Here is a 14,639-nt window from a genome sequence, read left to right as displayed (position 1 = left end):
ACAGCAGTTGATGGCTACTTATCATAGTTCCTAAGTTAAAGTCTTGTATCCTAATATGGGAACTAAGAGATCAAAAAAGACTGGACAGCTCATTTAAAATCCCAATTTTTCCAGCCAAGTTGAACCTGCTGGTAGCTGCTAGATTGTTAAAATGATCCATGAGCCTAGAAAGTTGGAGGTAGTTTCTTCATTGAGAAAATAGAGATGTGTTGCTTAGAGGAAAAGAGTGAAAAATGACCAGGTATCAGACACACTAGTGAACAGCTAGTGAAACAAAGTGTTTAAGTATCTATATATCTTATCTTAGGTATATACAACTGTTATAAGACCATTATTTCTCTTATCTCTGAGGAAAAATACATTTAGTTACAATATTAAAAACAAATAAAAGATTAAAAGTCTAGTAGAAAACCAAATCCTGTCAGAAGCACAATTACATGGAATCTCCCATTTCTTATGTAGATATTGGCTTATTCTTCCCACCATATTATTTGATAAATGACAGCAAACATTTATTAAGCACCTACCACAAGGGCAGAGTCAAGATGACGGACTAGGAGGACGCGGAATTCGCGTCTCCGCATAACTAGGGCACCCACCATACACTGGTGGGGGACCACAGACAACTAAGGGGAATGGGAGGAACCCCCAGTGACAGGGTAGGATGTGGGGCTTGTGGGGGGGGAGTGAGGGAGGAGGAGAAGTGGAGGTGGGACAGGACTGGTGCCCCTGATGGGCGGCTGTGGGAAGGGAAGGGATCCCATGCACGAAGGGGGAAATTGGGGGACCATTGGGAGGGCAGAGGATCAAAAGGGAGCATGCCCAGGTTTTCCCTGCCCTCTTGGGCCCCTGGGAGCCTGCTGAAATCCCAGGCCTGATCCTCTGCCCACCGAGGCCCCCTCCAGCCACGTGGGTCCTGAGGGAGTGGGAGGAAGGTAAGGGGGAGCAAAAGTAAAGGCTGACATACAAGACCGGCATCCCTGAGGGGTGGCTGGGGGATGGGAGGAGTTCCTACACCCAGTGGGACCGACCCACAGTTACGGGGGACGGCAGTTGCGGGGACACCCTAGAGGGTGGCACAGAGGAATGGAAGGGAACGTGGCCAGCGCTTTCCCTTTCCACTTAGGCACCAGGGAGCCTGTTGGGCTCCTAGGCCTAATCCTCTTACTTTGGAGCCTCCTTCCTGCCGTGCAGAGCCCAAGCCCAGCCCCTACACCCCACCCAGGGCTCTACCTCTACACTCGGAGACCCCCTCTGAGAGCCCCTACAGCCACACTGGGCCTAAACCCCACCCACACACCCTCACCCAGGACCTTACCTCCAAACTCTGGAACTCCACACTCCAGAGGCCCCCCTTTGGATGTGCTGCCTCTCCCCTTCTGCGCAGACCCTAAGCAGAGCCCCTGCCCCATGTTTGAACGGAGCCTGCCTAGGCCCCACCCCCAAGGCCTTTTCCGGCTGCATGGGTCCTGAGCCTAGGCCATGCCCCACTCCCAAAAGTCACCCATCTCTCGCCTAGGTTCCCCCCCCCCACGCTAAAGCCCACCACTGCCTAATTTCCACCCATGCTGAAACTCTGTGCCCCATAGCCAAGGCTTTTTTTTTTCTTTTCTCTTTTTCCTCTTTTAGATTGAGGTTCTGTTTTACCTTGATTCATCCTTGTTGATTCATGTATATTTTTATTTTTTCTAATAAATCTTTTAGTTTAATTTTATTCTTTATACTTTGTTATTGTTCTGCTCCTTTTGGCTTGTTCTCCCCCTTTTCTTCCCTTTCTTTTTTCTGTTGTGGTTTTGTTTTATCTTGTTGCAGTTGTTTCAATTATATATTTTTTCCTAATATATTTTTTATCTTTCTAATTTTATTTTGCTTTTTATTCTTTGTTCTTGTACTGCTCCTTTTTTTTCTTTCTTTTTTTTTTGCTGTGCCACGTGGCTTGCGGGATCTTGGTTCCCAGGCTGGAAGTCAGGCCTGACCTCCTGTGGTGGGAGTTCTGAGTCCAAACCACTGGACTAAGAGAGAACCTCAGACCCTAGAGAATATTAATTGGAGTGAGGCCTCCCGGAAGTCCTCATCTCAGCACCAAGACCCGGCTCTATCCACCTGCCTGCAAGCTCCAGTGCTGGATGCCTCAGGCCAAACAACCAGTAACACAGGAATACAGCCCTACCCATCAAATTTTAAAAAAAAAATGACAAAAAATAATTACAGACGAAGGAGCAATGTGAAAACTTACAAGACCAAATAAGTGACGAAATAGGCAACCTACCTGAAAAAGAATTCAGAGTAATGATAGTAAAGATGATCCAGAATCTCGGAAACAGAATGGAGAAAATACAAGAAACATTTAACAAGTATCTAGAAGAACTAAAGAGCAAACAGTGATGAACAACACAGTAACTGAAACTAAAAATCCTCTAGAAGGAATCAGTAGCTGAATAACTGAGGCAGAAGAATGGATAAGTGAGCTGGAAGATAAAATAGTGGAAATAACTGCCAGGGAGCAGAATACAGAAAAAAGAATGAAAAGAATTGAGGACAGTCTCAGAGACCTCTGGGACAGCATTAAACGCACCAACATTCAAATTATATTCAAACATTCAAATTATAGAAGAAGAGAAAAAGAAAGGGTCTGAGAAAATATTTGAAGAGATCATAGTCGAAAACGTCCTTAACATGGGAAAGGAAATAGTCAATCAAGTCCAGGAAGCGCAGAGAGTCCCATACAGGATAAACCCAAAGAGAAACATGCTGAAACACACATTAATCGAACTATCAAAAATTAAATAAAAATAAAAAATTTAAAAGCAGCAAGGGAAAAGCAACAAATAACATACAAGGGAATCCCCATAAGGTTAACAGTTGCTCTTTCAGCAGAAACTCTGCAAGCCACAGGGGAGTGGCAGGACATATTTAGAGTAATGAAAGGGGAACACCAACAACCAAGATTACCTGGAAAGGATCTCATTCAGATTTGACGGAGAAATCAAAAACTTTACAGACAAGCAAAAGCTAAGGGAATTCAGCACCACCAAACCAGCTTTACAACAAAATGCTAAAGGAACTTCTCTAAGCGGGAAACACTAGAGAAGAAAAAGACCCACAAAAACATATCCAAATCAATTAAGAAAATGGTAATAGGAACATCCATATTGATAATAACCTTGAATGTAAGTGGATTAAATGCTCCAACCAAAAGACACAGACTGGCTGAATGGATACAAAAACAAGACCCTTATATATGCTGTCTACAAGAAACCCACTTCAGACCTAGGGACACATAGAGTGAAAGTGAGGGGATGGAAGAAGATATTCCACGCCAATGGAAATCACAAGAAAGCTGGATTAGCAATACTCATATCAGATGAAATAGTCTTTAAAATAAAGACTGTTACAAGAGATAAGAAAGGACACTAAATAATGATCAAGGGATCAATCCAAGAAGAAAACGTAACAACTATAAATATTTATGCACCCAACATAGGAACACCTCAATACATAAGGCAAATGCTAACAGCCATAAAAGGAGAAATCAACAGTAACACGATGGTAGTGGGGGACTTTAACACCCCACTTAACACCAATAGACAGATCATCCAGAGAGTAAATAAATAAGGAAACACAAGCTTTAAAAGACACAATAGACCAGATAGACCTAATTGATATTTAGGACATTCCACCTGAAAGTGGAAAAACACACTTTCTTCTGAAGTGCATATGGAACACTCTCCAGAATAGATCACATCCTGGGTCACAAATCAAGCCTTGGAAAATTTAAGAAAACTGAAATCGTATCAAGCATCTTTTCCAACCACAACGCTATGAGATTAGAAATCAATTACAGGAAAAAAAACAGTAAAAGACACAAACACATGGAGGCTAGACAGTGCACTGCTAAATAACCAAGAGATCACTGAAGAAATCAAAGAAGAAATCAAAAAATACCTAGGAACAAATGACAACAAAACACAATGATCCCAAACCTATGGGATGCATCTAAAGCAGTTGTAAGAGGGAAGTTCATGGCAATTCAAGCTCACCTCAAGAAACAAGAAAAATCTCAAATAAACAGTATAACCTTACACCTAAAGCAACTAGAAAAAGGACAAAGCCCAAAGGTAGTAGAAGGAAAGAAATCATAATCAGAGCAGAAATAAATGAAATAGAAACAAATGGCAAAGATCAATAAAACTAAAAGCTGGTTCCTTGAGACGATAAACAGAATTGATAAACCTTTAGCCAGACTCACCAAGAAAAGAAGGGAGAGGACTCAAACCAATAAAATTAGAAATGAAAAGAAGAGATTACAAGTGACACTGCAGAAATTCAAAAGATTATAATAGACTACTACAAGCAACTCTATACCAATAAAATGGGCAACCTGGAAGAAATGGACAAATTCCTGGAAAAGTACAACTTTACAAGATTGAACCAGGAAGAATTAGGAAATATAAACAGACCAATCACAGGTAATGAAATTGAAACTGTAACTTAAAATCTTCCAACAAACAAAAGTCTAGGACCAGATGGCTTCACAGGCAAATTCTATCAAACATTTAGAGAAGAGTTAACACCTATCCTTCTCAAACTCTTCCAAAAAGTTGTGGAGGGAGGAACACTTCCAAACTTGTTCTACGAGGGCCACCATCACCGTTACCAAAACCAAACAAAGATATTACAAAAAAAGAAAATTATAGACCAGTATCACTGAAGAACATAGACACAAAAATCCTCAAGAAAATACTAGCAAACAGAATCCAACAACACACTAAAAGAATAATACACCATGATCAAGTGGGATTTATCCCAGGGATGCAAGGATTCTTCAGTATACATAAAACAATCAATGTGATACACCATATTAACAAATTAAAGAATAAAGATCATATGATCGTCTCAATAGATGCAGAAAAGGCTTTTGGCAGAATTCAACACCCATTTATGATAAAAATTACAGAAAGTGGGCATAGAGGGAACCTACCTCAACATAATAAAAGCCATATATGACAAACCCACTGCAAACATCGTTCTCAATGGTGAAAAACTGAAAGCATTTCCTCTAAGATCAGGAAAAAGAGAAGGCTGTCCACTCTTGCCACTATTAATCAACACAGTATTGGAAGTCTTAGGTGCAGCAATCAGAGAAGAAAAAGAAATAAAAGGGATACAAATTGGAAAAGACCTAAAACTGACTTTCCCAATGATATGGTACTATACATAGAAAATCCTAAAGATGCCACCAGAAAACTACCAGAACTAGTCAGTGAATTTGGTAAGGTTGCAGGATACAAAATTAATGCGCAGAAATCTCTTGCATTCCTATACAGTAACAACGAAAGATCAGAAAGAGAAATTAAGGAAACAATCCCATTTACCATCACAACAATAACAATAAAAAATACCTAGGAGTAAACCTACCTAAAGAGGCAAAAGACCTGTACTCAGAAAACTATAAAACACTGATTAAAGAAATCAAAGATAACATAAACAGTTGGGCAGGTATACCTTGGTCCTGGATTGGAAGAATCAATACTGTGAAAATGACTATATTACCCAAAGCAATCTACAGATTCAATGCAATCCCTATCAAATTACCAGTGGCATTTTTCACAGAACTAGAACAAGAAATCTTACAATTTGTATGGAAACACAAAAGACCCCAAATAGCCAAAGCAATCTTGAGAACGAAAAATGGTGCTGGAGGAATCAGTTTCCCTGACTGCAGACTATACTCCAAGGCTACAGTAATCAAGACAGTATGATACTGGCACAAAAACAGAAATATAGATCAATGGAACAGGATAGAAAGCCCAGAGATAAACCCATGCACATAGGGTCACCTTATCTTTGACAAAGGAGGCAAGAATATACAGTGGAGAAAAGACAGCCTCTTCAATAAGTGATGCTGGGAAAACCGGACAGCTACATGTGAAAGAATGAAATTAGAACACACACTAACTACAGACACAAAAATAACCTCAATGGATTAAAGACCTAAATATAAGGCCAGACACTATAAAACTCTTAGAGGAAAACATAGGCAGAACACTCTATGACATAAATCACAGCAAGATCCTTTTTGACCCACCTCCTGGAATAAGGGAATTAAAAACAGGAATAAACAACTGAGACGTAATGAAATGTAAAAGCTTTTGCACAGCGAAGGAAACCATAAACAAGATGAAAAGACAACCCTCAGAATGGGAGAAAATATTTGCAAACAACAACTGACAAAGGATTAATCTCCAAAATATACAATCAGCTTATGCAGTAACACAAAAACAAAAAACCCAATCCCAAAATGTGGAGAAGACCTAAATATTTCTCCAAAGAAGACATACAGATGGCCAAAGAAGACATACAGATGGCCAGGAGGCACATGAAGAGGTGCTCAACATCACTAATTATTAGAGACATGCAAATCAAAACTACAATGAGGTATTACCTCACACCTATTAGAATGGGCATCATCAGAAAATCTACAAACAATAAATGCTGGAGAGGGTATGGATAAAAGGGAACACTCTTACACTGTTGGTGGGAATGTGAATTGGTACAGCCACTATGGAGAACAGTATGGAGGTTCCTTAAAAAACTAAAAATAGAACTACCATATGACCCAGCAATCCCACTATTGGGCATATACCCTGAGAAAACCGTAATTCAAATAGAGTCACATAGCACAATGTTCATTGCAGCACTGTTTACAATAGCCAGGACATGGAACCAACCTAAGTGTCCATCAACAGATGAATGGATAAAGAAGATGTGGCACATATATACAATGGAATATTACTCAGCCATAACAAGGAACGAAATTGAGTTATTTGTGCTGAGGTGCATGGACCTAGAATCTGTCATACAGAGTGAAGTAAGTTAGAAAAACAAATACCATATGCTAACGCATATATATGGGATTTAAAGAAGCAGTACTGATGAACCTAGTGGCAGAGCAGGAATAAAGATGCAGCCATAGAGAACTGACTTGAGGACACAGTGGGGAAGGGGAAGCTGGGATGAAGTGAGAGAGTAGCATTGATGTATATACACTACCAAATGTAAAATGGATGGCTAGTGGGAAGCTGCTGCATAGCACAGGGAGATCAGCTCAATGCTTTAGAGGGATGGGATAGGGAGGGTGGGAGGGAAGCTGAAGAGGGAGGGGATATGGGGATATATGTATACATATAGCTGACTCACTTTGTCGTACAGCAGAAATTAACACAATATTGTAAAGCATTTATACTCCAATAAACATGTCAAAAAAAAAAAAAAAAAAAGAAAAGAAAGCACCTACCACATGTCAGGAACTCTGCTAAGGACAAACAAAGATGACTAACAGAGTACCTGAGCTCACAGTCCAGGAATTACTGGAAGGAAAAAGTGATGGGTCATAAGAGTAAGGGAGGTAAGTCAGTACAAATGAAAAGCTGAGATTTCACTGTAGGGAAAAGAGGAAAAAAGGGTTAATGCTTTGGAAAGAGAAATAAAAGTAGCTTTCTGGGCAGTGTGAAGCTGAGAGTTGTTCAATCTTGTCAGGTTCTGAAGGCATCTCCAGATCCAGCTTTCAAAGAAAACTGGGACAGTGACAATGGAACAGCTAAAAATAGGTCATAATTATAGCAAAGAAAGCCACAGCCAGCATAAACCTGGCCATTGTTATTGTTGAAGTTGTGGAATTGTTGCTTTCAATTACTCTTGTCATTAGCGGCTTCCTGATACGATCGTCTGTGGTGAGGATAGCTTTTCGAGCTCCATCCCACTTTCCAGGGCCCTGTAGCCGATACTGGATTGGAGTACAGGGTCCCCAAAATAACTGTAATGCCAATTTGGGGTCAGTGAAGGCCAGGGACAGCAGATTGGGCCTGACGCCCACCAGATCAGCAAGCTCATCCATGGTATCTATATAGTCTCCCTGGATGGTGTGGCGTTGGCTGTCCACATACCTGAAGCAGAGAAGACAGAAACCATGCCTATTAACAATTCAGTCACTCCATCAATTAATCAATGCTTCCTATCTGTTCTTGGCTCAATATTGAGCTAGGAGCTACAGAAACTAGTGAAGAAAGACACTGTCTCTATCCTTAAGGGCCTTATAGTCCAGTGGACTCGATAAGATAGATACACATGAAACAGAGAAGAATGTAAGACTTTTGGTAAATCATGTGGTATTAGACTCCTAAATAGAAATGTAGAAGAGGGTAGTTAAAATCGAGCTATGATAAGTTGTTGAAGGATGTGGAAGAAATAGATAAGCTGAGAACAAAGAGGAAAGGATTACAAGTCAATATATATAATGTAGAATATATATTGTAGAAGTTTGGCAGTGAAAGGAAGGAGGAAGATAGGAGAGCACCTAGAAAGGGTATCAGGGTTAAGTAAAAACTGTCTTTCTCCTCCTTGCAGAAGGGAGAGTTATGCTGGTATAATCAGTTGAAGAAAACCACGTCTTTGGGCATGGGATGATTGTGCCTCTGACTTCTCCACAAAAATCTAGGAGCTTTATTAACATAACTTTGTTCAAATAAAAATCAGCAGTGAATAAGCTCAAGTTCTGAAATTCAGACTGCTAAATGTGTCCACCCAAGCACTAAAATACGGGCTGGTGGTACCACCTTCCCAGATCTTATAGATTACTCATACTAAGAGCCACTGTGACCTAATTATGCTGTCACATGACAGCCAGCAAAGTGGCCTCTGCAGATTTGTAAATCTACCTGCAGATTTGTAATTTAACCATATCTACCTCTCATTAATTCATCGCTGCCCTTCCTTCCTCTGGCAGCTCTAGTATCTCTTCATGTAATCCTTGCCAAAATAACGTACCAGGTTTTCTCTCCATGTGCTTTTTCCTACTTGACTTTTCTTTTAGGCCCTAAACATAGAATTTTCTTAAGCTTTTCTCTCCTTTCCCATCCACATTCAAACCACTTGGTGGTAATTCTCTATTCTATTGTCACAAACTATGATTTCCTTTTCCTTCAAAATATAATCTAAATCCTTAAACAAACACGAGGACAATAAATACAGTACAACATTGCTCTTATTAAGAAGTAAGTGAGGGAACTTTCCTGGTCGTGCAGTGGTTAAGAATCCGCCTGCCAATGCAGGGGTCATGGGTTCGATCCCTGGTCCAGAAAGATCCCACATGCTGTAGAGCAACTAAGCCTGTGTGCCACAACTACTGAGGCCGTGTACCGCAACTACTAAACCCCGCGCACCCTAGAGCCCATGCACCACAACTACTGAAGCCCACACGCTCTAGGGCCCACATGCTGCAACTACTGAAGCCCGCGTGCCTAGAGCCCATGCTCCGCAACAAGAGAAGCCATCACAATGAGAAGCCCATGCACCGCAAAGAAGAGTAGCCCCCTGCTCTCCAGAACTAGAGAAAGCCCATGCACAGGAACGAAGACCCAATGCAGCCAAAAGAGAAGAAAAAGAACTACGTGGGAAAAATTAACCACCTATCTTCCTGGGAGAACTCTTACCTTTTGGCCATATCCTCTTGAACCTTAGCTATTTCTTTTATCATTTCATTTTGTAAGGGTAATGTCTTTATCCCTAAAGAGAAAAATCAAAATTTTAAGTGTAAAATTACCTCAGTATGAACACTAACCCTATTAACAATTACCATGCTATGGAAAATTCAAAGGAATACAGGTTAGTTGTCTGTACCAAGGAGGTTACACCTTCACTTGATCACCTTACCCTACCACCACCAGAATATAATAATATTAACCTCAGTAGCTTACTCTTTTCTGCTTTGTCTTTGTAAGATATTTCTCCTAATCTGCTTTCCAACCAAAAGCTGCCTCCTCCCTAACATAGTCTTTCAATTGGGAAATGAAATCTGGCCATGAGGAAATGATAAATGGCCTTAAAAGTATATGGAAAATGAGGTACAAAGTAAAAGGGTGGGGGGAATATGGGAAACACACCTGTACTTGTACTCTTATTATCAAAGAGGCTTTATACCACAGGGAGAAGGAAGTAAAAGTAAACTCTCAGTCCTGTTGTATGCCTACAGTTCCATGGAAGATAAGCCTTACCTTCTAAATTTTTTATTTACTGAGAGTGAGGGGTAAGGTCAAGGGCAACTCATAATACCCAATCTTAACAGATAAATTTAAGCACCAATGAACAGTTCCAGTAGCAGGAATTTAACACCAAGAACATGGCTAGACAAAGGTAGAATAGTATTTAGGTTGACATAGACAACTCTCAATTTAAATGATTAGCTTTATGCCCGGATTTACAATCACTATGCCATGTAGAAAACTTTAGCCACACCCAACTCTAAAGTGTTACTCCACAAAATTCTGGAACGTGTAATTTTAGAATGGGAATATATCTTACCTAATACAGTCCTCTCTACAAGTACTCTCAAGTGGTTATCTCATTCCTCCTTAAATATCTCTGGTGATGGGGATCTCATCACCTGAGGAGATGATTTAATTGTTTGGCTGCTCTACTTGCTGGAACATTATTCTTTTCATTGACCCCAGAACCTGGCTCCATGCAGCTGGCACCAGTGGACTTAGCTCTGCCTTCTGGAGCCAAGGAGTCTAGTGTTAACAAATGACAGCGTTTGAACCATTTGAGAACAACTGTCATAACTTCTTTAAGTCTTCCCATTATCAGCCTTAAAGCCTTAACAGTTCCCCATATAAGAGCTTTCATGTTCTCTGCCCCACTGGTTGCCTTTCTCTGGGCTCACTCTAGTAACTATCCTGGTGTGTCCCTCTTAAAACATGAGACCCAAATTCAACCCTCAAGAAATAGCCTTCTGTGTTTTGCCATGTGTTCTTTTCATTTTAGCCTTGGGAATTATTATGTATGTTCCTAAGTCAATGAGGAATCACTGAAATGCTTCATTTGAAGTTAATCACAGGTCTTAAGATGCTCATGAAGCACAGTTTGAGAGTTGATTTCCAAATTATTTCTCATGGTACAACCATAATTTTTACTTCTCTTAAGTAGAAACATTATGGAGGAGGAGGTGATTTCTTGCCTGTGATTCAGCCAATCCATCCAAAAAACAAAACAAAAAACAACAAAAACACAACCAAACAAAAAAATCATTATAAATTAGATAGGTAGATAGATAGGAATATATAAAGATGTGTACTGTATCCGGTGGTGCAGTTCTTAATTCATTGATACTGTTGTTGCAGTGTTTCCTCATTCAGGCACATGTCATTTTTACCATATGTATCTCCCTCCTTCCTATCTTGCTCCTCCTCTTATATTACCAGTTTACATCAATGGCCACAGCCCTGAGCAGATTCTTTTTCTGGCTTTCATCTCCAACCTACATTCCCTCCAAATCCTTTCAAATTCACCAATGAAATTTCATTCAAATATTTCTCGTATTCCTTTACCTTAGTTTAAAGCCCTCATTATGTCTTTCTTGGACATTTGTCACAGGCTCGCAACTGACCTATTTCCCATTTCATTTCCCTCTAATACGTCTTCTGAGTTACAAATCTGATTTGACTCCCCCTCTGCCAGTTAATCCTTCAATTGTTCTCTATTGCCTACATTGAATGTGAACTTCTTGCATGGCACCTAAGGATTTTTCTTGGTTTTGCCTCTATAAATATCTCCAGCTTCATTTTCTTTAATTCCTATAATACTTTATTCTCCAGAATTCTGAACTCCTTGTAGTTCTCAGGACTTGGTTTATTTTGTCATTTTCTCTAACTTTGCATAAATATTACTAATTGTTCTCTTCTCTGTTATGTTCAAGATGGCATTGTCCTTTTAGTAAACTCTTACTTTTTTACAGTGTATTTGCAGTTGTGGAGAGAATTGGGTACTTATTCCTTTCTGCTCCCATAGCCATCTCCTCTATATTGTTATTGGACCCTTGTTTAGGATATAGTAAATACCTGCTGAATGAACACATTAAATGTCTGTTTACTTGTCTCCCTTGCTTGACTCTGAGTTCCATAAAGATAAGAATTTTCTATTTGGTCATATTTGTATCTCCAGCACCTAGCAGAGGGTCTGGCATATACTAAGAGGCCAGTAAATGTTAGCTGAAGAATGTTGTTGAAGAACAGTGTGGAACTGAAGTTCAGAGATTTCCTAAGGGTTCCAAGGCAAGGTTCAAAGGGGGTGAGCCTGAATTGTAACTCTGTGGAACTAAGTCTTTCAGTTGGCTCTCGGGCCTAAGACAGATTGTATTTATGTAATCCTGACTAGTCCCTGCACTTTAAATGTAAAGACTATGTTACAAGAGAAAGGAGGTGTGGCTGCCATTCTGCTCTTTCAGTCCAGTCCAGCCTTTACCATGACTGGAAATTGGGAAGATAGTTCATAAGCTGAGATCCTCAGATAAGAACTTTCTACTGTAGAGTTTAGAAAACCTCCAAAACTAAACTTGCAGTCATTGAATAGAGATGTATTAGCTACCTCCCATGTGCTAGGCACTGGTCTAGTCTTGGAAGACAAAGGCAAATAAACATTATTCTTTTATTTAAAGAGCTTTCAATATACTACAAAGAGAGGGAGGAAATAAACAGGCTTTTTCCACACAAATAACAAGTAAAGGGGAGGCATACCAGGCAGAGAGAACACCAGAAGCAAAGGCACAGGGTATAAGAGTACCTGCTGTGTTTGCTGCATAGTGGGTGAGTCATTCAGTGCATCTAGAAGATTGTAGGATGGATGGTAAAGACCTGCAAAAGATGGGCCTGAAAAGCAGCCTGTATCCAATTTGTGGAGGAACGTGAATGCCATGCTATGACATAATGCTTCCTTGTGATCCAGAGAATTGGTATCATTTCATACGGTTTTCAAGGGAAGAAAGTTACGAAATGAAAGTGGAACACTTGCAAGGGCTCTTGAGAGGGCTACAAGCAAGACAAAAGAAAACTAGATTTCTGTCAAGGCAAGCAAGTGGGTTCAGTGTTCTAGGAAAGGGTGGAATATTTTCTTGACAAGAGAATAGTAATTCTAGAGAACAAAGGAAGTAGGGAAATGGAGATTGATGAGGAAAGGACAGGCCAGGGAAGAGGACAGGCAGAGTTGGGCAGGTGTGAAAGAATGGTCTTAAAATTGGCACAGTGAAGGTAAAATTCTGGGCTGAGAAAGGCAAGGATTTGGTAGGCAGACAGTAAAACAAAAAACTCAGGGTTCCTTTTGGAAATTTGCTAAAGTTATAGGGATTCTCTGATGATTCCTTCCTTCCAAGTGTTAAGAAGAGAGCTAGAGGGATTAGCACTAAGATTTGCTAGCAGAGGAAACTGAGCTTTTTATGCATTTCCCCTAAGATCCCCTAATCCCACAGTCACAATGCAGAATCTTCCAAATACTCATTTGCCCTAATCCTCTCAATGGTTCACTTGGTCCTGGAAAAGAGTCTCGTTTTTGTTCAAAGTTTACTAAGATGCTGTGGCCTATTTTAAAGCAACCTTTTCCTCTTACTTTATTGACCCAATTAAAAGATCCACTTTAGCGGGCTTCCCTGGTGGCGCAGTGGTTGGGAGTCCGCCAGCCGATGCGGGGGATGTGGGTTTGTGCCGCGGAGCGGCTGGGCCCGTGAGCCACGGCCGCTGGGCCTGCGAGTCCGGAGCCTGTTTTCCGCAACGGGAGAGGCCACAGAGCGTACCGCAAAAAAAAAAAAAAAAAAAAAAGATCCACTTTATATGACTGGAATTAAGCCAACTTAACCGGTTACTTGCATTGTATTGCTGGTCCAGTGCTCAAGGAGTACATGATCTACTGGATAGAATTAAAAGGAATTAAGAAATGAACTTTGGGAGTTCCCTGGCAGTCCAGTGGTTAAGATTCCATGCTTCCACTGCAGGGGGCATGGGTGCGATCCCTGGTTGGGGAACTATGATTCCCACATGCCACACGGCACAGCCAAAAAATTAAAAAAGAAAAAAAAAGAAAGAAAGAAATGAAAGAACTTTGGGGAAATTTGGAAAAGTTTTTTATCTATCAACTCTAACATCATTGCTTCTTTTTTCTCTGCTACCATGAGGACCTTCACTAGGGAAGAAGAATCTGTAATTAAATAAGAACGTTTTTTAAAAATATTTATTTATTTATTTGGCTGCGCCGGGTCTTAGTTGTGGCATGCAAAATCCTCTTTGCGGCATGCATGATCTTTAGTTGAGGCACGTGGGATCTAGTTCCCTGACCAGGGATCAAACCCAGGCCCCCTGCATTGGGGATGCAGAGTCTTAGCCACTAGACCACCAGGGAAGTCCCTCAACAAGAACTTTGAACAGTTTTAATTAAACATAAGTAATGGTAGCAAATTTTATTATAGTAACCATAGAATCAAAGAACTTCTTTGTTAGAAGGAACCTTAAAAGTCATCTGATTTCTCCCTATTCTGAGGCTTGAATCTACTTCCTATTGGCCTGGCAAACGTTTATTTTTAATGTTAAGCTGATATTGTGCAAACCCTCAAAGTTTCACTCCTTGTTTCTAGTTCAACCCTTTGAAGTGATACTAAGCAAATATAAAAAACCTTCTGCCATGGGGCATCTATTCAGGTATCTGAAGGGAACTTCCATATCTCCCCTAAATCTTATCCTCTCCAGGCCAAACCTCTCCAGCTCCTTTAGCTGTACTTCAAATGGCACATTTTCAAATCCCTTAACCACTCTTGTCTCTCT

At 40.4% G+C, this 14,639-nt stretch overlaps 2 protein-coding genes across 3 annotated transcripts in view; one reads left to right on the top strand and one right to left on the bottom strand.

Annotated features, from left to right (window-relative positions):
* Nucleotides 1–14,639, top strand: part of CHD1L (chromodomain helicase DNA binding protein 1 like) — a 134,148-nt gene that overhangs the window by 10,574 nt on the left and 108,935 nt on the right. The window lies entirely within an intron of this gene.
* The window catches only part of FMO5 (flavin containing dimethylaniline monoxygenase 5), a 28,372-nt gene continuing 21,333 nt past the window's right edge, over nucleotides 7,601–14,639 (bottom strand). The window contains exons 7-8 of the mRNA XM_030869233.2: nucleotides 9,492–9,564; nucleotides 7,601–7,946 (exon numbers count right to left, since the gene is read on the bottom strand). Of these exons, the coding sequence (XP_030725093.1) occupies nucleotides 7,601–7,946; nucleotides 9,492–9,564 (419 nt within the window). The remainder of the gene's footprint in view (nucleotides 7,947–9,491; nucleotides 9,565–14,639) is intronic.

Source organism: Globicephala melas, chromosome 1 (assembly GCF_963455315.2).
Source record: "Globicephala melas chromosome 1, mGloMel1.2, whole genome shotgun sequence".
Classification (NCBI taxonomy): domain Eukaryota; kingdom Metazoa; phylum Chordata; class Mammalia; order Artiodactyla; family Delphinidae; genus Globicephala; species Globicephala melas.
This window is presented reverse-complemented; position numbering and strand designations above follow the sequence as displayed.